Below are 25927 nucleotides of genomic sequence, written 5' to 3'. Positions count from 1 at the left end.
GCTACCACACCACGGACTCACAAAATCGCATGTTTGGCGGACTTCTCCTGAGAAGGTCTGCGTGCTCAAGGGGACGTTTCACCTAGACACCGGTCTCCACGCCCCAGGCCCAGGCGGGCACGCGGCTCTCCGGCCGCCTCGGGTCACCACAGTGCCGCCCCCCGCCCCAGGGCCCCTCCTGACCGCCCCCTCCTCGCCTGACGTCCTGAGAACGCGCGGCTGGCGGGCAGGTCCTGGGGAAGGCGGGCCGGAGTCTGAGGTACCACCGGCCGGGTCCTAAAGAGCGACGGGCCGGGTCCTGGGGGGCTGCAGGCAGGTCCTCAGGGGCGGCGGGCCGGAGCCTGAGGTACGACGGGCTGGGTCCTAAAGAGCGAGGGACCGGGTCCTGGGGAGCGCCGGGGGTCTCGGGGAGCGGCGGTGTGGGGGGGGGAGGTCCTGGGGGCGACTGAGGTCTGCGGGTCTGCGCGGTTCGCTCCCAGGAGCGCGCAGAAACCTCCTCGCACCCGACAGCCGCCTCACCTACTCCACCGCGACCCCGGAAGTGGGTGGGCGCGCGACCCCCAGGCGGGCCTGTGATGCGGTGCGCCGCAGCCAATCGCGTGCGCCCGGCCTTGCGTCACGGCGAGGCCGGCCAATGGGCGCGGGCCTGACTGCCGCTTCCTGCCCGCCCGCTCTCCCGGCAGCCGGGGGAGGGCCGGCCCGCTAGCCCGGCAGCGGAGGAGTGATCGCCGCCACCCCGCCCGCCGGGCGCCAGCCCAGGTGAGTGCGGCGGCGGGTCGGGCCGGTGGGATGGGCACCCCGGCCTCTCCGGACAGGTTGAGGCGGCGGAGGGCAGCGGCGCCTCCTCCCCCGCGGCTGCGTTTGCCCCTGACACCCGAAGGGTGGGAGAGGTTGTGCAGGTGCGCCTTCCTGCACTCCGTGTCGGGCGCCGTCGCCGTCCCCCGGAACACCCGCTGACGCTTCCACCCCAGTCTCTGCGCTGGAGTGATTCCTGGAGCCTGCGGGTTTAGGGGGTCGAGCTGCAAAGAGACCGTCTGTCCCTCCTGTAGGCAGCGGTAGGAGCAAATCAGCTTGTCGTGGGATTAGCAAGGGCAGATGGTGAGGGCCGGGCGCTCCGACTGTGCTACTGGTGGCTGGACAGGGGGCCCACCTGTCGCCTAAGTGCATACAGCCGAATGAAACCAAGGCTGACCTGCCCGCGATCATCGCGGGGGGCTGGGGGTGGTGGTGGTAGTGGTGGTGGAATGGGGTGGGGTTCATCCCGAAACTGCAGGCTCAGGGCATCTCCTGGCCAGTGCGACCGGTGGACCCTGCTTCAGGAAGGACTCAACTACCGTGCGTGTCCTGCTATTTTCTCCCGCGTCTTTGGACCCTGTTGTCGCTTTCCAACAGCCCTTGCAAGTGGCTGGCAGTAAGCAACCTCAGTAGCCAGACTCCCTGTGTTTGTACAGAGGGTGGGAGTGACAGGATGTAATAGAATACCCAACAGGAAACCTTTCAGGAAGGAGTCCTAAGGCAGAGTCAGGGACATAGATGCTTCAAGAGCTCTCTTGGTCCCTTGTGTCCCTCCTTCTACCATACCCTCGCCCTACTCCCCCCACCCCCACCTTCCCTTGGGGACCTTTTGGCCTCCGAAGGGATCTATTAATAAACCTGTTCAGAAAGGCAGGTGGCTCTGAGGGCGGTGAGCAGGTCTTCTTAGTGGAATGACTGAAGGTCCAATTGGAATTCATTGTGCAAAAGTTCTTGGTGAATCTGAAGTTGCTTTCTTGGATAGTGTTCTCTCTACCCCTACAAAACAAAGGAGTCTCAGGATCCCAGAATCAAGAGACTTAATGCTCAAACCTACTTTTCCTTTCAAGAGTCCTCTGACCCAGTGACCCAGTGTCCCTGGATTGGTTACATGGTTACCTCACAGCCAGGAAGTGGTATATGAGGAGTTGGGGTAGCATCCTGGCAAGAGCAGAAAGGGGGTGAGGCTGGCCAAGGATATTCACCGCTGTCATCTTTGGCTGGGAAATGATGGTGCCTGGGTGTCCACTCTGAAGGGAGTCTACAAACATAACTCCCATTCCTGTCCTTTCTCTGCAGCAGAGTCTTTTGTTAGCTGCCCGGAAGGTTCAATTATGTCTGTGTGGAAATTACTGCTTAGTCATTTCTCTGAAGGGAAGTGTATCAAATACAAGTCAAAGTCACTGTTCATTGAGCTCAACCCACAGGTAGCCTGACTTCGCTGGTTTCTTATAATGTGGACTGTCAGCTGAGAGATAGCTTTGAAGAGTGGCTATATATTAAACTGACATCATAAGAACCAAATTCCCTTCACCTCCAAAATTCTTACTTTTCCCCCCAACAATTTATGAGGATATTCAGACACACAGCCAAGTTTAACGCATGATACAGTAAGCACCCCTCCACCCACCATATTTTCTACTCCTGGTCTTTTACCAGTTTTATCACCAACCTTGCCACCTATTATGACCTTACTTTAAACCTTAAGTACTCATGCTCGCTTCGGCAGCACATATACTACAATTGGAACGATACAGAGAAAATTAGCATGGCCCCTGCGCAAGGATGACACGCAAATTCGTGAAGCGTTCCATATTTTTTAAAAAATAAAAAAACAAAAAAAAAATAAACCTTAAGTACTCGATGGCATTCGGCTTACCTGAAGCAGTATTTCCATCCTAGCCTAGGAAGACGGCAATCTAGTGGATGTAGGTGGCCATGATAATCCGTAAACTTTGGTTGAACAGCCACTGTGTGCGGATCGCTGTTAGGTGCTAAGGAAATGAAGAGACTAAAGGCTCAGGTTGAAGAGAAAGGGCTTTGATTTTGTCTGTTTTCTACGAGATAGGAGATAAGTCGTAGTTTGTGATCGCAAATGCCAAGTAGTAAAACAATGCCAATAATGCCCATTGAGTTCTGGCTGAGTACTGAGCATGATCTATTACAGGCTCTACATCTGTATGATTTCACGTAAATCTCACAACAACTTTGTAAGTAGGTCGGTGTTCCCTTCCGCCTTTTACAAGATTAAGAAACTGAGGCATGGAGAGGTTAGTCGACTCTGCGTGGTGCCAGAAAGTGATGGAGCCAGGACCCAGATTCCAACAGTCGGGGTCCAGGGTGTGGCTCTGGGCACTTTTAGTCACAGTGTAGATGCCAGAGGCAGGTAGTGGACCCTCAGGCTGGGCCAGGCAAGGGTCAAGAGGGGGTGCCTTGCAGCTCTTCCACCTGGACACAGATACCAGTTTTCAAATGGCTCCAGAAGGCTGGTGTCATGACTGCCCATACGTTTGACTGAGCCTTGGTGCCAGGGCAGAAAGGTCGGGATTCTGGGATGTTTCATAAAGCTTGGCTCCTGTTCCCTCTTTTTTATTTTTTTATTTTTTTAATATTTATTTATTTTTGAGAGAGAGAGAGCTGGGGAGGGGCAGAGAGAGAAAGAGGGAGACCCAGAATCCGAAGCAGGCTCCAGGCTCCAAGCTGTCAGCACACAACCCGACGCGGGGCTTGAACTCTCAAACCGCAGGATCATGATCTGAGCCGAAGTAGGATGCTTAACCAGCTGAGCCACCCGGGCGCCCCTCTTGTTCCTTCTGCTTCCCTTCTTCCTCATCCCTTGGTTTCTTCCTTCTCAGCCTGCACTTTCTTCTTGGTGTTCGTAAGACACACTTTGTTCCAAAAGAGCCTATTTGCCTGTAGCAGATGCTCTTGTTCTCAGACGCTTTGCATCTGTGTCATCGAGTTGTGCTGTCTGAAGCGCCCACAGCCTCTGGTGTGCTGGCAGGAGCGGAACAGCCCGGCCTAGCAGCCTCCCGTGAGGGTGGGATGCTGTCTCCTAGCAGCTCTTGCCTCCTTCCTGGCCTTGGGGTGGTGTCAGGCCGAGCTTCCCGCTGCCACTCCCCAGGCCTGCTGTCATCCCAGACCTCGTGGCCCTGCCCTGGTCGGAGGCTTTCCCTACCGGAAGCCAGGCTCCAGGAGTCAGGCCCCAGGGAGCACCAGCACGGTCTGCCCTGGAGGTGTGGGGGTGGCCACAGAGCTTACCAGTCACCTTGCCCACCGCCTACTGAGCAGAAAGAGGACAGAAAAAGGCGGCAGGAGTGGAGGATGGCAGATGGAGAGGGCTCGGCCAGGAGAGGGTGGTTACACAGTGGGTCGTAGACAGGACCCTCACATCCCCACCACACAGCCATAGGCCTCCCGCAGGACTGTGGCTGTGGGGATGCTTTCACCACCCCCATATAGGATTGTCACTGTGAGACCCACATAAACGAGGGGACCTGCCCACCGTGGGGCAGAGGCTTCCTGGGGAGGCAGCCATGGGCGTAAGACTGAACTAAATCTGTAACTTTTCACTTATTCTTTTTTATTATTATTATTAAATGTTTATTTATTTTTGAGAGAAAGAGAGCACAAGCGGGGAGGGGCAGAGAGAGAGGGAGACACAGAATCCGAAGCAGGCTCCAGGCTCTGAGCTGTCAGCACAGAGCCCGATGCGGGGCTCGAACCCACGAGCCGTGAGATTATGACCTGAGCCGAAGTCCGACGCTTAACCGACTGGGCAACCCAGGCGCCCCTTCACTTATTGTTTTAGAGACAAGAAAGGTGTGGAGGAAATATGATCAAATGATAATACTCGTTAGATTTGGGGAGATAGATAACTTGAATGTTACGTTTTTTTTCCTCTGTATATTTTTTGTATGTTTGAAAATAATCCCCATAATTAGAGGGAAAAGAAAGAACAAAGAACAAATATGGGCCCTGGGGGCACCTGGGTGGCTCAGTCGGTTAAAGCTTCAGGCTCTTGATTTCAGCTCAGGTCATGCTCTCACAGTTCGTGAGTTCGAGCCCTGTGTTGGGCTCTGTGCTGACAGCACGGAGCCTGCTCAAGATTCTCTCTCTCCCTCTTTCTCTCTCTAAATAAATAAACATTAAAAAAAAAAAAAAAAAAAAAGAAGGGCCCTAGACTGGAAGCCGGGACTGGCCGCCCACACTGACCTTGGCCTCCTGCCACCAGTTCTCCCTCGGTTACCGCTGCCATGCCCAACTCGGCGCTGTGGGCGGTGGATCTCTTCGGGAAGGTGCACACACTCTCCACGGCTGGGCAGTACTGGGAGCCCTGCAAGGACAGCCAGCTGGAGTTCAAGCGCGTCAGCGCGGCCACGCAGTGCTGCTGGGGCATCGCCTGTGACAACCAGGTCTACGTGTACGTGTGCGCCAGCGACGTCCCCATCCGCCGCCGGGAGGAGGCCTATGAGAACCAGGTGGAGTCGCGTGGGTTTGGGCGGCTGAGTTGGTTGGTCTGCCGGGAGGGAGATCGCCCTGCCCCAGGCTCGTGGCCAAGCCCCACATTCGTTTCCTTCATTCTGCTTAACATCTGAGTTGTCCAGCGTCCAGGGCCTTTGGGGCCAGACCCCCTGTTGTGTCCTTATCAAGGCAGGCTGGCCAGGTCTGCACAAGGTGGGCTCCGGGTAGTTTCCTGGAGCCTGGGACAGGGCCATGACCCCTACCGGCTGCCCCTCGGGGCCCTGTGTCCCACGGCAGGTTGTTTGCCCTTTGGGGAGCTGCTGACATGCTGGCGCTTGGTAATGAGCCGTGGGAGGCTCTGATCCCTGAGTTCCAGGCAGACCCCCTGCTCACTTCCCATCCTGGAGATCTCTGCAGGGGGGCCCTACTAGCAGGGTCCTGCTCGTCACGGAGAGGTCCCCGCCACCCCAGGCCGGCAGCAGGCCTAAGGCCTTGTGTCTGCTTCCCGGCCCTCAGCGCTGGAACCCCGTGGGCGGCTTCTGTGAGAAGCTCCTGCCCAGCGACCGCTGGCAGTGGAGTGACGTGAGTGGGCTCCAGCACCGGCCGCTGGACGGGGTGGCGCTGCCCTCGCCGCACTGGGTGTGGGAGTCGGACTGGTACGTGGATGAGAATTTTGGAGGGGAACCCACCGAGAAAGGGGTAGGTGAATTCCATTCCTGCCGCGGCTCCCCTGTGGGGAAGGACCCCGTGCCCCCCGGTGCTGTCCCCGGTGCCCCAGCGTCCACCCTCAGCTGGTGCCCTGCATGTTCCTGCTCGGGATACGAGGGGCTGGGCACTCGGGGCCCTACCACTGTCCCCTTCCCTCTCTTCTACCCCGCTCCCCCCAGCCCCATCCCCAGCTGTTTCCTTCCTTCTCCAGGAGCCTGACAGAGCCACCCCCTGCTTGGTATTTCAGGGGTGGACGTACGCCATCGACTTCCCCGCCACCTACACGAGAGACAAGAAGTGGAATTCTTGTGTGCGGCGGCGCAGGTGGATCCGGTACAGGAGATACGAGTCCCGGGACGCCTGGGCCAAGGTCGATGCCTGAGTGTGGCCGGGGCAGGGGGCAGGGTTGTACAGCAGTCCCACGGTTGGGAGGGTCCCATGGGACCCTCATCCCCGCCCTCCCCTCCTCTGGGCAGGGCGTACCATGCCACCCTGGGACCTGGCCTTTGACTCACCTCCTGTCCCAAGAACACTGTGGTGCTGAGTGCGCTCTTGGCTGGGAGTTGGCCACAGAGGAAGCCGGACTAGACTGTGGCCCAGGACAGCACAGAACTTGACCTGACCCTGGTCTCCAGGCTCTCCTGCCCCAGACTGAGGCACAGTCTGTGCCCTTCTTCCTCCCCCAACCCCCACAGGAGCCACTCTGGCTCTTGGGTTGTTCCCGTGACCCCAGAAATCTCCCAGTTCAGGGATATGAGGCCTGGATTGGGGTCCTATGTGGCCTTGAATGAGAGGAGGGCCTTGGGCCCTTGCCAGACCTTTCTGGAGGGATCCTGCTTTGAGGTGGGGCCGCTAGCCCAGCCTGCCAGCCCCTTGTGCTGGGAGCAGCCGCCCAGAGAACAGGGTAACGGCTCACACCCAGGGCCAGGTTCTGCGATCAGCCCCCTTCTAGGTGGGGGTACAGGGTCACGGCAGTCAGGTCACTGCAAAGCACAGAACTGAGACCTTGCTTGTACGTCTGCCTTCCACACTGGAGCAGCAGTGGGCCCTCGGGGGTAGCAGCCCCAGGCCTAGTGGCTGACAGAGGGAGGCCTGGGCAGAGGGGACCCAGGGCCGGGAGCTCTCTGTCCTGATGCTGGCTTGCTGGCTTCTCTGTGGAGTCAGGCAGTTGTGGGCGGGCTGAGCTGGAGAACAGAGGGCAGCGTGCTGGGGGAAGGTAGCGGGGAGTGTTGGAGGGGGGCCGAGCACTCGGGTGTCCACCAGGAGGGGAACACTGCCATCTCCTGGCCCGGGTGCCCACGGGTCGTGACCGCCTCTGCCACATGCCTGCTCGTTTCAGATCCCTTCGAAGGATGACCCCGAGCAACTGCCCGACCCCTTCAATGACCTCTCTGTGGGGGGGTGGGAAATCACAGACGAGCCTGTGGGCCGCCTGTCCGTATGGGCCGTGTCTCTGCAGGGAAAGGTAAGGCCCGTGTCCCCCTGTGTCCTAGGATGGGAGGTGGCTGGGGGAGGCCAGCCACCGGAAGGAGCAGGCAGGAGATAAACTGGCCTTCCGGGCCAAAGGTGGAAGCTAGGGGCGGGGGCTGCCCCTGAGCCCTTCTCCGCTCCTCGCCGCCTGTCCCTACAGCTGGGACCGCCCTGAGCAGGCGAGGAGCCATGTTAGTAGGGTCCCCACAGTAACCCCTCCTGTGAATCCTGCGGTTCTATGGACCCACTTGGTCCTCCTCCTCCTCCTCCAAGCTTCTGACCTCCCACCCCGTGCCTGGCCCTGGCCTATCCCTTCTCTGCGCCCCCAGAGCATTGATCAGTGCCCACCCTGAGCTCAGATGTCCTCAATGTTGTCTCCTCAGATTCTGAGTTCCCTGCCAACTCCCTTCGGGTGGTTCCCGCACAGCAGTCTCCAATAGTATCGTGAATGGGGGTCAGGTGGATAAATGGGTGTGTGGAGAGTAGATGGCTGTATGGATGGCTGAGTGGGTAGGTGGATGGATGATGGGTAGGTGTGTGCGTGGGTGGGTGGATAGATGGGTGAGTAGGTAGACGGGTAGGTGGGGAGGTCAGAGGCTGGGTGGCTGGATGTTTAGAGAGAAGAGGAGATTCTTCGCTCAGGAAGTTTATGAACCAAGGAGTAAGGCCAGCTCCCGCTGGCAGTAGTGACATAGGTGGTCCTTCATGCAGGTGACTCAGCACTTTAGCTGTGGTTTTAGAGCAGACTTTGTCCAGTCCGTACCCTTTACCACAAGTTCACCACGATTTTCTGGTTGGCCTTGGAATAATCACAGTAGGTTTTTATCAGGCTTACTTACCTCTGGACTCTTGTTTGGCCTGGGCATAGCTCAACCCACAGTTGTTTGTTTTCTGAGCCGTGCTGAAAGGTGGTAGGGAGCTGGCTGGGACAGAGCCCCCGTTGAGGGTCCATGAGCACCTGGATGCAGAGAGAGGGGAGAACAGGGGCGTGAGAGCAGCGCTTGTGGTCGCTCTGTGCTGGCTGTCAGCCACAGCCCTGCTGCACTCCTGAGGGCCATAAAGGTCTGACTAGGACCCTGGGCTCCAGGAGGAGCTAGAGAGACTGAGGGGCCCCCGAACCAGCAGATAGCAGAATGGAGGCTGCCGAGGGGTGGGCTGTGAGGGAGAGGTGTAAGGGTTGGGAGGCCGTGGTCCCCAGTATGGAGACAGCCTGGGAGGGGTCCCCACCCCCCTGGACCACTTGGCAACGTGAAGCCCCTTCAGATGAAGTGAGCCAAACGGTTTGGACAATATGAACAGGTGGCTCAGTCTTAAATATTTTGTTACACTCGTTGTCTCCAGGTTAAAGGAAAAAAGAAGTGGATATTTTACACATTCCTATGAAAGGGATTTAGGGGTTTTCCCAGTTCACCACCAGGGACCCCCCCCCCCCTTCCCCTAGATTCAGTGCACTGAGAGTGCATCGCCACTAGGGGGCACAAGATCCCTGGGGCTGGATGGGGCCAGAGGTCTCCCTGGGACCCTAGGTGAATGGGGAAGGGGTTCTTGAAAGCAGATGTTCCAAAGCCAGGATGGCTGAAACCCCGGGTGGCATTTTTTTTAGCAGCGGTTGGGGGCCATCTAATCTGGCATGAGGATTCCGATGGCAGTGGGGCCAGGGAGAGCGAGTCTGGACAGTCAGGGCCCCCTGGCTCCCAGAGACTCCACGCCTGGCCTGCGCACATAACTCGTGTAAGCATAGTCAGGCTTGGGCTGTTAGCCTGACCCGGAGCCCTGGCCGGGCCCCGCCTGACCCTGCCGTGGGTTTCTCCGCCACCCAGGTGTGGTACAGAGAGGATGTCAGCCACCCCAACCCTGAAGGCTCATCGTGGTCCCTCATGGACACCCCAGGGGAGGCGGTACAGATCAGCTGTGGGCCCCACGACCTCCTGTGGGTCACGCTCTGGGAGGGGCAGGCCTTGGTCCGGGAAGGAATCAACAGGAACAATCCCAAAGGTGGGCAGCCCTACGCCCCATACAGGGAGAGGCAGGGGGACGCCCACTCTTCTCCCCAGCGCTCTTGCTGATGAGGGCCGCCTGCTCTTTCTTCTGGGGCCGGGTAGGAAGTTCCTGGTCCATAGTGGAGCCTCCCACATCTGAAAATGGGATCATGCACGTCTCCGTGGGAGTCAGCGTGGTCTGGGCCATCACCAAGGACCGGAAAGTAAGACAGGGTTGCTGGGGGCTGGGGCCGAGGGCTCTGTTTAATTTCTTTATTTTCTTTCTTCCTTTATTTTTAAAGGCATCACTGGCCCATATGGGAATCGAATCGAGGGCTCACCTAATGTTGAGGGCTGTGTGGTTACTCTTGCTAGTGTGGTCTAAACCGTTTAGAACAAATCCAGCCAAGCAGCATGCATTTTCTGGGGTTGAAGGCCGTGGTGAGCTCCACGATACACCCATGCCCCCGTACCGGCTGCAGAACAACTGTATTTATCATTCAGTACGCTGTAACGTTTCACATAGTCCAGTGCCAATTTTCTGGAACCCTCTGCCATTTGAATCCATTTGATCCCATCCAGTGCTCGTTTTTACATCATCAGAGACAAGTCCAGTGAAATGAGATTTCAGGTTGCTTCCGTGGTGTTTCCGACCCCACCTCCCAGGCATCGGTAGCATTGTCCAAGGGGGCAGAACCCCCACATGTCTGAGTCTGTGTCCATGCAGAAGGTCCCTGAGCCTTGGGCCATCCCCCAGCCTGAGAAAGTACAGATCACCCAAAGCATCCACTTCCCAGAGACCGCAACTTACTAAGCCCCTCTGAGAACGATGAATTCAATGAGCAGGAAATTTTATTTATATCCTCAATTTGCTCAGTCTTCAGACAAATATTTGTGCAGACTTTCTTTGGGTCAAGGAGATGTTTTAGACATCCTAGAATTTTTTATAAAAGCGATTTTAGGGTTTCTCATTTAACTGGTCACCTCCCCCCATCCCACCTCAGGAATTTTGTGGTTCATTACATAGGGGCAAACTTGACCAGACAAAATGGTATTTTCCAAGAGTCGGGCATGAGGATTACACCACGGTCCGTGGGGGTGAGATGTCTCTAGTCAGGCTCACGGGTCGGTGTCTGCATTCGAGATGTGGTGCGTGCCACCCCCCACCAGACACCGCCCAGGAGAAGTCCCACCCCCCAGCTCTGTGCACAGTGAAACAGCGGGCACCTGCTGCTCCTGCCTGGTGCCAAGGGGTGCTGAGCTGGTAGAGAGAAGGTTCTTGAAAGATTCAGGCACCCTTGTCTCCCGGAGGGGCAATGCCCTCTGCCAGAGAATAGAAAGGAAGCCGCTAGGACAGGTGTGGCTGGAGGCAGGTGACCCTCAGCCCTGTGGGACAATGCCACGCTCAGAAGGAGGTGCAGCGGGAGGTATGGGGAAGAGGGACACAGATGACATCTCTCTCAGTGATGTGCTGTGCTCATTTGTGGCCATGAGCCAGAGACCAGAGGACCAAATTACTCATTGGTCCTTCCAGAACCTTTAAAAATTAATCTCGTTCAGCGGCCCTCCAAGGGGGTGTGTTTGGTTCTGACCTTCCCAGGTGTGGTTCCGAAGAGGCATCAACTCGCACAACCCCTGTGGCACCAGCTGGATCGAGATGGTCGGAGAAATGACGATGGTGAACGTGGGGCTGAATGACCAGGTGTGCGTGTGACGCTGAGCTGTGGGTCCCAACGGCCAGGGTCAGCAGTTCATACACAGCAGGGGTCTGTCTGAGAGCAGAGGCTCCTGATGCTTCCTGCCGCCCCTTCCAGCCAGGCCTGCTCGTGATGCCTGCACGGGTGGGGGGAGGGGTGCCAGCACCTCCTTAGGCTTCCCGCCTGCAGGGGCACCCGGGGAGGGAGGCTAGCTCTGCCCAGGGTCCCAGAGCCCCTGTTTATCCCAGGTCCCTCCTCAGAGCAGTCGTGGGGAGCACATCCTGGAGACTTGAGGGGTTTTGCCGAGAAGTATTTGGGCAAAATCCACTCAGTAAGTGAAGAGTAAAAGTGATCTTCCCAAGTTGATGGATGCAGCATCTCCTAAACGTCCCCGCAGAGTGTGTTTCCTGGTAGAGAAGGAGGCTTGGCTGCTTTTCAGACTCCCTGTGTCCCAACGCACCGCCCTAGAAGCTCTTCCCAGGGCAGGGGTGCTGGCCTCCCCTGGGCCCCCTCGCCGTCCTCCCCCCGACCCCAGTCAGCTGGGCACACAGTGGCCAGGGGCCAGATGGGCTCCAGCTAGTGCACGCGGGGGCTGAGGACGGAGGCCAGCCTGGAGACACCGCAGCCCTCCCAACAAGGCCACTGGGACCACCCTGGGCGGGTGCAGCCCCGTAGACACTCCCGTAGGCACCCCTGCGGGCCAGAGACCAAAACGGGCTGCTCCCCGGGCCCCCCAGCCGCTCGGCACGCCCTCCTTCGCGCCCGCAGGTGGAGAGCAGGAGGAAGCCTGCCCAGCTTCCTTTCTCATTGAAAAGGAGGTCAGAGTCAAGGAGGTTGTTTTGCATCTTTAATTTTTTTTCAGTTTCTTTATTTATTTTGAGAGAGACAGCCCGAGCGGGGGAGGGGCAGAGAGAGAATTCCAAGCAGGTTCCACACTGTCCACACGGAGCCCGACGCGGGACTCGAATTCACGAAACCATGAGATCGTGACGTGAGCGGAAGTCAGGAGTCAGACACTTGACCCACTGAGTCAGCCGGGCGCCCCTATTTTGCATCTTTAAAAAGACCCAGACCCTTCTCTAGGTGCACTTGGGGAACAGCTGTCTTCCCACCAGGGGCTACTCAGAAGCCAGGGGCCCGGGTGGACGCTGTGTGCCGGCACAGCACCCAGTGGCATCAGCACCTCACCTGGACTCTGTCGCCCCAAAGCCCAGGGTCTGCCTGAGGTTGGGGAGCCAGGACAGGGTCCCTGCTTCTCCTGAGCTTAGTGCCGTGCCCTCCCCGGTCCTCTCTGGCCTCTGCTCCCTGTGTCTGACTTGTGCACACACCCCACATCCACCCCATCGTCCTCCGGGCCCTAACACTCATGTGCACATGCGCACCCGACCGCGCATAAGGCCGGGGGGCTCCTGCCTGCATTTGCAGACGTGTCCTCCAGACTTAGGGTGCTGTCCCCTACTCCTTGCCCTCCCCTCACACCCCAGAAAGGGTCTGTGCTGGCTTCCCACCCAGCAGTGCCTCTCTCTGCCAGGTGTGGGGCATTGGCTGTGAGGACCGGGCCATATACTTCCGTCAGGGTGTCACCCAGAGCGAGCTCAGTGGGAAAACATGGAAGGCCATCGTCGCCAGCCGAGAGTGTGACCGGTCACACTCTGGTAGCTCATCAAGTCTCCTCAGGTGATCCCAAGGGCAGCAGGGCATGGAGAGGTCGGGTCGGGAAGGGCCGTCGGTGGGCTCTCAAACTTGGGCGGGCACCAGAAATGCCTGGAGGGCTTGTTCCCACCCAGATGGCCAGGCCCCAGCCCCCGGGCTTCTGTTTCAGTAGATTTTGCGTTAGACGCGAGGTCCCAGGCTTGCTGCTGCTACAGTTTGGAGGGCCACGGGGGTAGAGAGGGGATGAGTCCCAGCTCTGGCCTCTGGCGTTCAGTGCCGGCAGAGGACTTAGCAGCTCAGCTGGGGACGCCTTGGCTCCGTAACACGATTGCCCGCAGTGCTTACCTGCCTGGTCCTATGGCACGGGAACCCTTGGTACAGTGCTCCACAGCTGGCCACATTCCTGTCTGCAGCGTGGGCCCTGCCCAGACCCTGGTCCACACCCCTTTGCTCCCCCAGCATGGCCGTCCTCACTCCGCTGAGAGGGCCGGGAGACCGGCTGGGCTGCGCCTTCCTCATTTACCTGAGGGTTTAGGCTCTCAGCTGGCAGCTCTTAAATATTGGAATCAGCTGAGAAGCTTTCAAAACTACAGACGCCCAACCTAGGGTCTGGCAATGGCTTCTTTAATGTGACCAGAAACCACAGAACCCAAAGGAAAAAAAAAAAATAGATCAACCAGAATTTCATCAAAATGAAAACCCTTTGTGCATCAAAGGATACTACCAGGAAAGGGAAGAGACCATCCACAGAGTGGGAGGAAATATTTGCAAATCATACATTTGACGAGAACCTAGCATCTAGAATATATAAAGAACTCTTAGAACTAACAACAAGACAACTCAGTTTAAAAAGGGCAAGGGACTCGAATAGATGTTTCTCCAAAGCACACAGAAAAAGATGCCCGACGTCATTTGTCACCAGGGAAATGCAAATCAGAACCCAAAGTGAGATGCCCCTTCCCACCCACCAGGAGGGCTACAGTCAAAAAAGAAAGGGGTAACAGGTGTTGACAAGATGTGGAGAGAATGGTGTGGCTGCTTTGGAAAATAGTCTGGCAGTTGCTCAAGAAGTTAAAGCTAGGATTCCCGTGTGGCCCAGCACTCGCCCTCCTCGACATACACCCAGAAGAACTGGAAACGGTTCAAACAAAAATTCGGATGTGAATGTTTATAGAAGCATTATTCGCAACAGCAGAAAGGTGAAAACAACTCCAAAGGCCATCCACGAATAAAGGAATAAGATGTGGCCTGTCCCTACAGCAGGATATTTTTCAGCAGTAAAAGGGATGCGGTACTGATTTGTGCCGCGACGCGGGTGAGCGGTGACATATCGTACTGAGTGAGAGGCCAGTCGCAAAAGATCGCGTGTTGTATGATACCGTTTCTACCTAAACCTGGAGGTTTGGGCAGGGAAAGAGGAGTGTGGAGTGCGGCTCCTTAATGGGTACAGGCTTTCCGTGTGGGGGGTGACGACAGAGTTCTGGCACTAGGTAGTCGTGGTCGCACGACATTGCGCGTGTATTGCATGCCGCATCGTTTGAGACGGTCAGTATTCCGTCACAGGTCCTTTGCCACAGTGAGAAAATAATAGGACTGCCAATGATATGATCGACCTGGGATGTGACATGGCTGCTCCAGTTCCGTGGGAGGTAGCTGTTCGTGTGTGGCGCGTGGCGGCGTGGCTGTGGCTCGCCCGGGGTCACGGCGGACGAGCCAGGCCTGCCCACGGCAGCGCGTGTTCCTCCCTCGAAGGGGTCACGGGTCTGCCCGTTTTGTTCCCAGTGCCGGCTGCTTCTTCGGCGACGAGGTGAGGGGCAGTGGTGAGTCCTGTGCACCGAGCGACACGGACGCCTCCTCAGAAGCCGAGAGACCAGGTCCAGACCGGCCTGGCCCTGCAGAGTCTGGAGACAGTCCCGGGAAGCCCAGGGACAGCTTGGCCCCGGGCTCAGGCACCGGCAGGACCACAGAGCCCGGCGAGGAGGAGGTCGCTGGCCCTGCCATTCAGACCCCGGGGCTTGAGCCTTGCCCTGGCCCGGCCTCCACCCTGGCCGAACTGCCCTGGACCAATATTGACCTGAAGGAGCCCAGGAGAGCACCCAGCCGCTCGGCTGCTGGCTTTCCAGAGACCACTGGCCTCTCCTCGCTGGGGCTCCTCCCGCTGGGCTTGGAGGAGCCCTACGGGGCCGATGACCACCCCCTCTGGGCCTGGGTGTCAGGAGGAGACTGCGCTGTGGAGGCCCACACCGTGCTCAAGTGGTTCACCGTCCAGTCGGGTGAGCGCAGGTGTCCGGGGGCCGAGCGCCCCAGAGGGTGCTCCGTGCTGGGGGAGCCGACCCGATGTCCTGCCTGGACGCCCCCTCTGGTCCAGCCGGCCTGTCAGCAGCTTTCGGAGACCGGCGGGGCAGGGCGCCCCTTCCCCTCTCCCTGCCCTGGCAGTGATGGCCTTTTACAGGCGGGGCTCGGTCCCACAACCCTGGGATCATGACCTGAGCCGAAATCAAGGGTGGGACGCCCAAGCGACCGAGCCCCCCACGCGCCCTTGTGGGGCATTTTACAGAGCTCATAGCTCTCCAGCCAGAAAAGGCTGGTTGAAAACAAAAACAGAAGCCCTGGCTCTGAGGCTCCGCTGGCCTGCAGGCCTTTCCCCCTCAATGCAGACGCTGTCCCTGTCCATCACGCCGGCCCAGACCGCCGCCTGGCGGAAGCAGATCTTCCAGCAGCTCACGGAAAGGACCAAGCGGGAGCTGGAGAACTTCCGGCACTACGAGCAGGCGGTGGAGCAGGTGAGCAGGTGGGCAGTCGACAAGCTTTGTATGTGACACTGGGTCAGGCACAGCACCTTCCCGAGCCTCAGCATCCCCGTCTAGAGTGTGGGGTAACAGTGCCCGCTGCCACCGCCCCCCCCCCCCCCCCGCCTCCGCCACGGGCTGTTTGAGAACGAGGAGGTTGTGCATAGACGACCCTGGCTTGTGGGCTCGGCACCTGTCGGGTGTACGAGAGCACCATCTCCATCACTGCGGGAGGTCGGGGAGCTGGGGGCCCGCTTGTGACTCTGCCCCGTGCGCTGGGGGCCCGTGCCACAGTCGGTGTGGGTGAAGACGGGGGCCCTGCAGTGGTGGTGTGACTGGAAGCCTCACAAGTGGGTGGACGTCCGCGTGGCCCTGGAGCAGTTCACGGGGCTCGACGGGGCTCGGGACAGCATCCTTTTCATCTACTATGTGGTCCACGAGGAGAAGAAGGTGCGTGGGGGGCCCCGTGAGAAGGGCACGCCGGGGACCGGGACCCAGGCCCCCCAGGTGCTCGGCGGGGGGGGAGGGGGGCGTGTCCAGCCCGTGGTGACAGCAGCCCCTGCAGTGGGGGGCAGGGGTGGAGGCCCCCCCTGCTGCAGCCTCACTGAGCCGCCGGCAGCCCCTGGCATTTCAGAGGAGAAATCGGCCTCAGAGGTGGAGCCGCTCAGCCCTCCGAGGACGGGGGTTTGAACCCAGTCAGCCAGGGTCGAGGGTGGTCCTGTGGACATGGAGAATGTAACTAATGTGGTTGCTCGTGAACGAGGCCTCTGTGCAGAACTTGCTTGGTCCCAGAGCCCACCGCGAAAACCCCACAGGCCCCGGGGGCCTCTGGGACCGGCTCTGTGGAATCAGGGGTGACCCGTGACCCAGACCACCCCGGTCCGTCCGCCGCGGCAGGGGCTCCGCCCGAAGGTCCGCTGTGCCCCCAGCCCCACGGGGCCACCGTGCCCTGGTGACAGCCCCGCCCTCCACTCTCTGTGAACAGTACATCCACGTGTTCCTCAATGAGGTGACCGTGCTGGTCCCCGTGCTCAACGAGACCAAGCACTCCTTTGCCCTTTACACCCCCGAGAGGACCCGGCAGAGGTGGCCTGTGCGTCTGGCCGCCGCCACCGAGCAGGACATGAACGACTGGGTGAGTGGTCACACGGACCAGGCTCAGCGGGCAGCGGTCTCCGGGAAGCCTGGCCTCGGCCTGCCGGCCGCCCCCCTCCCGACAGTGACCCACCGTCTCCCCACACCAGCTTGCCCTGCTTAACCTGTCCTGCTGTGAGAGCCGGAGGGTCCACGGCCGCCCCTCCCCACAGGCCATCTGGTCCATCACCTGCAAGGGGGACATCTTCGTGAGCGAGCCCAGCCCGAACCTGGAGGCCCCCGAGCACGTGCTGCCCTGCGACCAGATGTGAGTCAGTCAGTCGCGCCCTGGCCTCGCCTCCCACCGCCCACCGCCCACCGGGGCGGGAACCGCAGTCTGGCTCCCAGGTCTCGAGTCTTCTTCCTGGGGCTGTTCGAGGACCCCGAGGGGGACTGGAAACTTGGCAGGGCTCAGGCAGGTGTTGGGGGCCGGGAACGAGGTGGCTCTGTAGGTGGCATTCAAAACCAGGAGACGGAACCAGGTCGACCACGGGGGGGGCGGTGGTGGCACCGTTCTGGGGCACCCGGAATTTGAGGTGGGGAAGCAGGGGGTACCTAGCTCCCCGCACTGACCTAGGGCCCCCTCTAGGTGGCCCCGAGCCCAAGGTAGGTGAGGCCAGGAGGCGCCGCTCGGGAGGGGAGAGTGGACGAGTCTGTCCACCTTTGGTCCTCCGTTCTTGGAGGCCCTGTGTGTTGCACCCGGAGGAACAAGTCACACTGCCTCCAGTGACAGTAGCAGGACCTGGGCCCACAGGAGGGTGACCCAGGTAGCAGCCTGTACTTTGCCCACCCGGGAGGCTGCACTGTCACCTCAGTGTGCTGGCCCGTGTCGTGGCTCATCCTGATGAGATGACCCTGCTTTCTGCCATGAGATGTCCGTCCCAGGCCCCCAGGGGGCATGTCCCGTGAGGGCTGCTGGCTTGGTCCCCGCCCTGCTGACTCTGGGGCTGAGTTAGCTCTGATCACTACCGAATGGAAAGCAGGCAGGTGCCATCATCCCTCAGGAAGTCCACCACTTGGGGATTGAAGGTGAATAAAAAACAGGATATTCGAGGCAGGCGACCGAGCAAACAAGGCTGCAGGGGGAGGAGGCTGCCAAGGCCACTGGGACACGCTTCTCCCTGCCCTCTCCCCTCGCTCCCAGGTTCTGGCGTCAGATGGGAGGTCACCTGCGGGTTGTGGAAGCCAACGGCCAGGGTGTGGTGTGGGGCATCGGCTACGACCACACGGCCTGGGTCTACACGGGCGGCGGCGGCTGCTTCCAAGGTGAGGGCAGCCAGCTCCCCGGGCCTTCCCGGCCCGTCCCCTCCTCGCCCATCTGGCTTCCCCACCCCACACTGGAGCCACTGTCCCGGTGTTGACTCTCCGCTGGCAGCTGGCTGACGGGTGACCTTCACCACGGCCACCAGCTTCCACAAAGGATGGTCCCGTGGCCAACCCATGAGGTGTGAGAGCTGAAGACCAGACCTTGCCTCGGTCCTGCACCCACAGCTGAGCCGGGGTCCTTGAAGGTTCTAGAAAGGCAGCTACCTTCACCCCTCATTTCACAGACGAGGCCTCAGGGTACATTGGGGGCAGCCCTGGGGCCTGGGTCTCAGAATTCTAGCCCCTGAATGGGTGGGTCGTGCCTTAGGGCATGAGAGCTTGCTGAACCCCTATTGCCCGCCCCCACCCCAGTTCTGGGAAGCAAGGGCCTTGTGTCTGGTTCTGGGAGATGAGGCGGGAAGCAAACCCTCAGGTGGAAAATTCCATGCCACAGCCCACATGCCCTGCAGTGAGGGGTGGCCAGTCCCGTAGAAGCAGCTGTGGTCCACTGAGACCACAGGAGTTTCACATTCCCAGGCTTAACAGCACCCTGATTTGTGAGGCAGAAATTAACGTTTGTCCCCATTTTTACAAATGAGGAAATTGGGGTTCACAGACGTTATGTGAGTCTTAGTGTTAGTAAAGAAGGAGCTGGTGGGGCCCCCCACCTGCCTGGTGCCTGGTTAAGTGGGAAGACAGGGAGAGAAGGGGGGGACCAAGACCAGAGCTAGAAGGTGGCATGGGCGGGAGGTTGAGTGTGCCTCACGTTGTTCTCCTGGAGGGTGTACAGCCCAGAATAATCATGGGGAGAGAAACCCAGGCCAGCCCCTGGGACATCCGCTCCACAGCCCGGTGAGCCCCTCTCTGCTGGCCCTCCCCGCCCTTCCTCTGCCCCTTTCAGTGCTTCTGATAGAAGCCTGAGTCCCCATCCGTCAGCCTCCTCTCCCCCCCAGGCCTGGCCAGCAGCACCAGCAACATCTACACACAGTCAGACGTGAAATGCGTCTACATCTACGAGAACCAGCGCTGGAACCCCGTCACCGGCTACTCCAGCAGGTAAGCCTCAGCCACAGTCTCGGCGGGAACGTAAAGACGGTGATGGCCCCACCGATAGATACCCAAGGGTGACCCAGCTCAACATCTACCCTCCGCTCAGCCTCGGACAGGTAGATCGTGCGTGACCTCACGGTGTTGTACAAGCGGCTCGAGGGATTTCCTTGTGTGTAACTACTTGGGAGTTTCTCTGTCCACCCCAGCAAACCCGGGGCCCAAATATGTCCTGGAAACCTCCGCATGGGCTGTGGGTAGCGTCCCCCCTTCCTCCTCGGTCCTTAGGAAGCGGGACGGGGCGTCACCATGCGCACTGAGGGCCACGGCTCCCGCCCCCTGAGCCTCACGGCCAGGTGCCTGACACCACCGTGTGCCCTTGTCACTCTGTCCGGGTCGGCTCAGCTGCCGTCACCGAGCACGACACGCTGGGCAGTTTAAACAGTGGACGTTGACTCTCCCCCAGTTCTGGAGGCTGGCGGGGGCGGTCTGGAATCAAGGTGCGGGCAGGGCCACTTAATCCCGGGGGCCTCAAGGGAAGATCTGCTCCCAGCCTCCCAGCCTGGAGCCACGGGCATCCCTTGGTTTGTGGTAATGTCCCTGCTGTGTTCACATCACCTTCCCAATTCGGGAAGTTTGAACTCAGTAAGGACACTGTCATGTTGGTTTAGGGCCCACCCTAGTGACCTCATTCCAACTTGATCACCTCTCGCTCACAGGTACTGGGGCTGTGACATCTCTTGGGGGAAGACGTGGGCGCCCAGACCACAGTGCACCGCAGCCCTCGGGCAGATCCTGCCCTGGGGCAGCACTGTTTTTGCCCCTCACCCCTTCCGACGCAGATGTCCCAGGAGCTCCCGTCTTGTCTGCCACCAGCTGGTGCTGGCCGTTCTCTCCTCTTCATGTGACCCCACCACGCCTGTTGTCCACACAGGGGTCTGCCCACCGACCGGTACATGTGGAGCGACGCCTCGGGGCTGCAGGAACGCACCAAGGCCAGCACGAAGCCCCCGTCCCTGCAGTGGAGCTGGGTGAGCTCCGGGGCCGGGGCCGGGGCCGGGGCCGGGGCCGGGGGCCGCCAGTGCTGACCCGCCTCTCCCCGCAGGTTTCTGACTGGGCTGTGGACTTCAGCGTTCCTGGGGGCACCGACCAGGAGGGCTGGCAGTATGCCAGTGACTTCCCTGCGTAAGCGTCTCTCTGCCACGCAGCACCCCTGCCCTGCTGTCCTGGGTCACTCCGGCCCCCCACAAGCCCCAGGGCGTGGCCGAGGAGCAGACCCCTGGATGCCCCCCTCAGCTGCCAGCAGGGTTTGGGGCCGGTCACTTGGTTCAGCAGATAGACTCAGGGAGGGCCGTCCTGGCTCCCTAAGCCCCCAGCTCGTCTGTTCCAGGAGGGCCAGCCAGGGACCCGGTGATGGGTGGGGGCGGCAGGAGGAAGGTATCGGGTGAAGGGGTAGCTTGAACAAAGGGTGGAGTGAGGCCAGTGCGGTCCTGAGAGGCAAAGGGAGATGTGGATGACAAGTCTGAAAAGTGGGGGCGTCGGGGGGGGGGGTGCCTGGTGGCCGGTGGGTACGTGGCACTGGTGGGCGGCAGGCCCTTTGCGGTGCACAAGTCACATCCAAGTGGAAGGCGGAGCAGTGGGAGCCCAAGCCAGGGCTTCTGAGCGGGACCAGGCTCGGGCCGACCAGGCAGGCATCAGGGGCAGGTGAACGCGCAGGCATCCCCTCCAGCCACATCTGAGCCTCCTGGACTGACCCTCCTCTTGGCCTCAGCTCGTCTGTTCCCCAGAAGGCCTCTGGTGGGCCCAGTGGTGAGGAGGACTCAGAGCCCCCTGGTCCGGCAGCTGCCACATCCTGGCCCATGGACCTTGACCCCAGGGAGACCTGAGCCCCGGAGACCCCAGCCGAGCTGGAGGCGTCTGGCAGATCAGCCTCGTGTCCTGTGATACCTGCTGCCTGCTGAGCTCACGCCGTGGCTCACAGGCTCCGCCCTCTAACAGGCGGAAAAAGAACGTGTGTGTGCGCGGTATTGTCACTTTCTGGAAACTTGCACAACGTGGTCTTGATTTGGGCTTCTTCCTCTTCCAGCTCGTACCACGGGTACAAAACCATGAAGGATTTTGTGAGGAGAAGGTGCTGGGCTAGGTAAAGTGGTAACTGGGAGGCGTGGCCTCGTCCCCGCCTACAGATCCCCCCCTCACCAGTCCCCTTGGAAGAAAAGCCGCCGCCAGGGAGAGAGACGGTGGGAGGGAAACAGAATCAAAGTAAATGTCAGCCCAGGAAATGCCCTTGGGCTCCCAACTGCTCTCTGGTTTCTGAACAGTTTGTTTTCAAGAACAAACAAGAGAAATGTCACTGGCAGATTCTGCTCCCAGCAGGACAGGCAGGTCGGGGATGGGAGGCCTGGCTGGGGGCAGGGCAGGGTGGGGCGGGGCCTCTCCAGGCCCCTCATTCCTGCCCAGCGGAAAGGGGTGCCCATGTGGGGGGCCCTGGGGGTGGTCGCGGCCCTCCCCTCAGGGGCCCGAGAGGCCGGGTGGGCAGAAGGGGAGCTTCCTGCAGCATCAGACCCGGAGCTCTGACGTCTCCCACTGCAGAAAGTGCAAGCTGGTGACCAGTGGGCCTTGGCTGGAGGTGGCCCCTCTTGCCCTTGCGGATGTGTCCATCATCCCGGAGAGCCCAGGCGCCAACAGAAGTGGGCACAGCATCGCTCTCTGGGCCATCAGTGACAAGGGGGATGTGCTGTGTCGTCTGGGTGTGTCTGAGCTCAACCCCGCGGTGAGCACCCTGCCTCACCTGCCAGCCCTTGGGCCCTTCTGGGGGTTCTGGCGGATTCTTCTTCGCAAAATAGAACTCTGGACCAAAGTCCGGCTGGGCTCAGGCCTCCAGGGGCCTGCCCAGGACAGTCCCGGGGACCGGCGGCCCCAGGATGTGGCCCTAGGGGTCACTAGGTTCCCTGGGCAGTGGGAGCTGAGGCTGAGGTTGGCCTGAGGAGCTGCCAGTTCACCTGGGACCTTGGGCAGGGGGAGGGGCAGAGGTTAGGCCCGGGCAGCCCTCAGTGTCCCCTCTGGCTCCCATCTCCAGGGCTCCTCCTGGCTGCACGTGGGCACTGACCAGCCTTTCACTTCTGTCTCCATCGGGGCCTGCCACCAGGTGTGGGCCGTGGCCAGGGATGGCTCCGCCTTCTACCGGGGCTCCGTGTCCCCTGCCCAGCCGGCTGGTGAGTGCTGTCCCCCTAGAATGATCCCCACCGGTTGTGCGTGGGGACGAGAGGCGGCCAGGGTTTGGTCGGGGTGAGGCCGCACGTGCTTGCGATTCTGGGGGAAGGAAGATGGGTCCCCTAATGTTCAGTTCAACTGACTGCTGCCTGGGGACCAGGCACGGGGGCCAAGCCAGGACTGTGACCAGAGGCCATGCCCCCTCCTCCCAGGACAGATGGGGACTCTCGCCCAGGGGGTGGGACAGTCCCTCACAGCTGCCCTTCACCAGCCTCAGCCCCCTTCCCCGGCCATTGCTGGTTGTGGGCCCTTTACGCATCCTGCCCTTCAGGATAGCCCTGCATCCCCCTGCACAGGGAACTACTCAGGGGACCCTCCGGGAGCGCAGGCCAGGCTGGCTTGCTCTTGGCTGGCTGTCTAGACAGTGTCTGGCATGGAGGAGGCTGGCCCTGAGGCGGTCCTACAGAGGGGTGGCAGCCTGCACGTTGCTGCCGTCCACACGAGGACAGGGGGCCTGTGTGGTGGTTGTGCGTGGTGGCCCCGGGACGGGCTGGCCACCACATACCAGGCTGGGCTCCTTGGTGTCCCTACTCTGAGATGGGCCCCTTGGACCCCACGGTCTGGAAGCTGCCACAGGCTCCGAGGGCCCTGGGCGGAGTGGGATGCTGGGGGGCTCACTCTATTGGCCCTCAGCTCACGCCAGGCCCATCACACGTGTGTGACCTGGCTGGCCTGAGGATGGAGGCCAGCCACACCTGCCTTGACCCTGTGAGCCGCAGGGGGTGGGGTCACACGGTCTACGAGCTCGTGGGCAGCATCGGAGTCTCTCAGCTACATCCTGAGTCCGACCTCGCACTCGCTGCAGGTGACTGCTGGTACCACATCCCGTCCCCCCCCAAGCAGAGACTGAAGCAGGTGTCCGTGGGGCAGACGTCAGTGTATGCCTTGGATGAAAACGGCAAGTTGTTTCTGATCCTCAGTGACCACCAGGGGAGATTAGGGGTTCCCTGAGCTACCGCAGTGGGATGAGACCCTCACCAGCCCCGGGTCCCTGACATAAGACCTCGCTAAGCCACCACGAGGGGCCATCAGCCTGAGATCAGCCTCCGAATGAGTCCGTCTCGCGAGCCATGCAGGCTGGTCAGGGCTGCCTGGGCCTTAACAGAGGGCGCGGGGCCGAGGCCAGGCAATGCCGCGTGGCTGCTGGGAGCGTCTCCTAGAGGGCACCACTCGGGCCTGCCACGCGGGAGTCCCACGGGCAGCTCGGGGCCGGCGGAGGTCACCTACCTGTGCCACCTCGGGCAGGGATCTCGCCAGTTCCTTTTTCTGCTCTGCGGCTGTCGCAAAGCAAGGTGAAGAGAGGGCAGAGTCAGGACTGGAACCAGGGCTTTGTGCCCAGGCCCTGTTCTCTGTATTTGTTTAAAGAATTCCTTGTCCTCAGTTTCTCATGCGTAGAGACAGGGCGATGGTGCCAGCCCGGCACAGCAGGACGATCGTGCGGCTCAGGTGGAGGGCAGCGTGGAGAGGGCAGAGCTGGCTCCGGCCTGAGCTGCTTTCTCTCTGGGGACGCAGAAGCCCCCGGAAGTGTGGTCCGGCCCCCTCCGTCTCCGGCCCCGTTCCAACGTTCTGGGCCCTTCTCTCCCCAGGAAACCTGTGGTATCGCCAGGGGGTGACGCCCAGCTACCCGCAGGGCTCCAGCTGGGAGCATGTGTCCAACAACGTGCGCCAAGTGTCCGTGGGGCCCCTGGACCAGGTCTGGGTGCCTGGGGTGGGGGTGGCGAGGCCCAGGGCGGATTTGGGGTGCTCCGGGTCCTTGCTCTGCTCTCCCTGTTGCCATCCCCACAGTCCCACTGGAGCTGGGGACCGGGCTTCAACGGGTCTGCGTTCCAGGTCTGGGTTATCGCCAACAAGGTCCAGGGGAGCCATAGCCTGAGCCGGGGGACCGTATGTCATCGCACAGGGGTGCAGCCTCGAGAGCCCAAGGGGCAAGGCTGGGACTACGGCATTGGGGTGAGCAAGGCTGGCCTGGGGCTGCGTGGTCACACTGTGTGCGCTGGAACCTGGCGCCGGGGCTGGTGGGAGGCCCCAGACACAGCCCCTCCGGGGTCCTTGATCTCCTGGGCTCTCCCCTGGGCCCCCGGCAGCATGGGTGACGAGGCTCTCTCCTTCCAGGGGGGCTGGGATCACATCTCCGTCCGGGCCAATGCCACCAGAGCCCTCAGGGGCAGGTCCCAGGAGAGAGCTGCTGAATGCACTGGGGAGCGGGGCCTCCCCGGCGCACCCTCGGGGGTGGCCGGCGTCCCGCAGGAGGCCCCCGGCCTGGTCCGCTGCTGAGGTTGTCTCCTCTCACCTGGAAGGAGGCTTCATGCAGGTGTGAAGGATCAAGGATGATAAGTGAGCCTTCCCGTCTGAGCCGCTCTTGGATGTGGATCCTTGAGGGAAGCTGGCCCGAGGTCACAGCCACCTCGGAGGCGCTGGCTGAACCAGCCCAGAAATGTGAAGCTTTATGGACGCTCCCTCGGTGTCCCTGTCTGCGAGGAGGGCCATGGAGTGGGTTGGGGGCCCCTTCATCCCTGCCTCTCAGGCCTGTCCCTCTCCCCTCTGCCTCCTGTCTTTCCAGAAAGGGAACCTAGAGCCTGGAGCCTTCCAGGGAAGCTGAACCCATGAGGCCCTGGGTGTCCCCAGACAGCACAGGGGCACTGCCCCTCGCCCCAAGAAAATGGCTTATGGGTCTTGCGGCTACTTTGCCCCATTCTGTCATCTTTTCTCAGAGCCGGACTCATGGTTTAGGTTCAAAAGTTCAGCAAGAGTTGACAGCTTGCGAGTGAAGGCTGGGGAGGGGCATCTTTTTCCTGGGTGGGCACAGGCGCCTTGGCATGCACAGGGGAAGCTGTCCACGTGCAGAGAACTGTGGGCATCTGCCCTCAGCCAGCCTTTCCCCCGCTGGCTTTGGGGGCAGCCCCCTTTGTGTCTGATCACACTGTGTGATCAGGGGCCGCAGGGACATGGGGTGTGCAGGCCGCAGCCCTGAACCCGACACCCCAGGGCAAGAGTCTCCCCAGCCAGGCCAGTAGGAAAGCTCCTTGAATAAAAACCAGCTTTTCTGCTGCTTTTTATTCAATTATGACCCCACTGGCGAAGCCTCAAGTTTGCCTCCTGCAACCGGACACTTGCCTGGAGGCCGTTAGAAGCCCAAGCCCACCTCTGCTGGTTTGGGAACAGAACCGACGCCAGCCTTCCCTGGGATTCCATCAGGAGGGGCCAGCTGTGCATCGGATCCCATTTGGCCACGCAGGGCGTTGTCACCCAAAGGCTGACTTGGAGGAGGTCTCGGCTGAGGTCCCCTCCCCCAGGGGCCCTGGAGGGAGCTGATGGTCTCTGCGTTGCGGTGAATTCTGCATGTGGGACCAGGAGGTGTGAGCGTGGGCTGGGGGACGTGGGCCTGTCTGTTTACACGTCACCATCTGGTTGCGGATGGGCCTGGTGGATTTCTTCTACAGCAGCAAGCAGCGATCTGCTGACCTGCCCTCCGCTGTCTGCAGCTGCTTTCACCTTGCCCTTGCCCCAGGGCGACTGCGTCCTGCTGAGTGCCCACTGTCTACCTGCTCGTCCCACCGAACCATCCTGATTCCTTGGATGCTCTTTATTCAATAAAAACTCACACCAGAGTGTAAAC

General features: G+C 60.4%; 1 protein-coding gene and 1 non-coding gene across 3 annotated transcripts; both read left to right on the top strand.

Moving 5' to 3' along the window:
- Positions 1 to 662: 662 nt before the first annotated feature.
- TECPR1 (tectonin beta-propeller repeat containing 1) lies at positions 663 to 25926 on the top strand. Of its 2 annotated transcripts, none has more exons than XM_058710254.1 (25): positions 663 to 759; positions 5027 to 5273; positions 5773 to 5955; positions 6212 to 6334; positions 7304 to 7429; positions 9255 to 9429; positions 9537 to 9637; positions 11014 to 11115; positions 12642 to 12787; positions 14546 to 15036; positions 15401 to 15546; positions 15847 to 16002; positions 16538 to 16687; positions 16797 to 16954; positions 17831 to 17952; positions 18945 to 19047; positions 19973 to 20069; positions 20144 to 20223; positions 21125 to 21181; positions 21631 to 21811; positions 22118 to 22253; positions 23117 to 23209; positions 23898 to 24004; positions 24142 to 24261; positions 24424 to 25926. In XM_058710254.1, exons 2-25 carry the CDS (start codon positions 5049 to 5051, stop codon positions 24583 to 24585), a joined length of 3540 nt encoding a protein of 1179 aa, XP_058566237.1. In that variant the 5' UTR covers positions 663 to 759; positions 5027 to 5048; the 3' UTR covers positions 24586 to 25926. The 2 variants fall into 2 exon arrangements, with proteins under 2 accessions (XP_058566237.1, XP_058566236.1); XM_058710253.1 differs by having other exon boundaries at positions 743 to 759; positions 4965 to 5273.
- On the top strand, positions 2506 to 2612 carry LOC131501742 (U6 spliceosomal RNA). Its single transcript, XR_009256873.1, has one exon. It is a non-coding gene; the product is annotated as a U6 spliceosomal RNA (small nuclear RNA).
- Position 25927: the final 1 nt, after the last annotated feature.

Source organism: Neofelis nebulosa, chromosome 18 (assembly GCF_028018385.1).
Source record: "Neofelis nebulosa isolate mNeoNeb1 chromosome 18, mNeoNeb1.pri, whole genome shotgun sequence".
NCBI classification, from domain to species: domain Eukaryota; kingdom Metazoa; phylum Chordata; class Mammalia; order Carnivora; family Felidae; genus Neofelis; species Neofelis nebulosa.
Note: the sequence above shows the minus strand (reverse complement) of the source record. Positions and strands in the feature narration are given on the sequence as shown.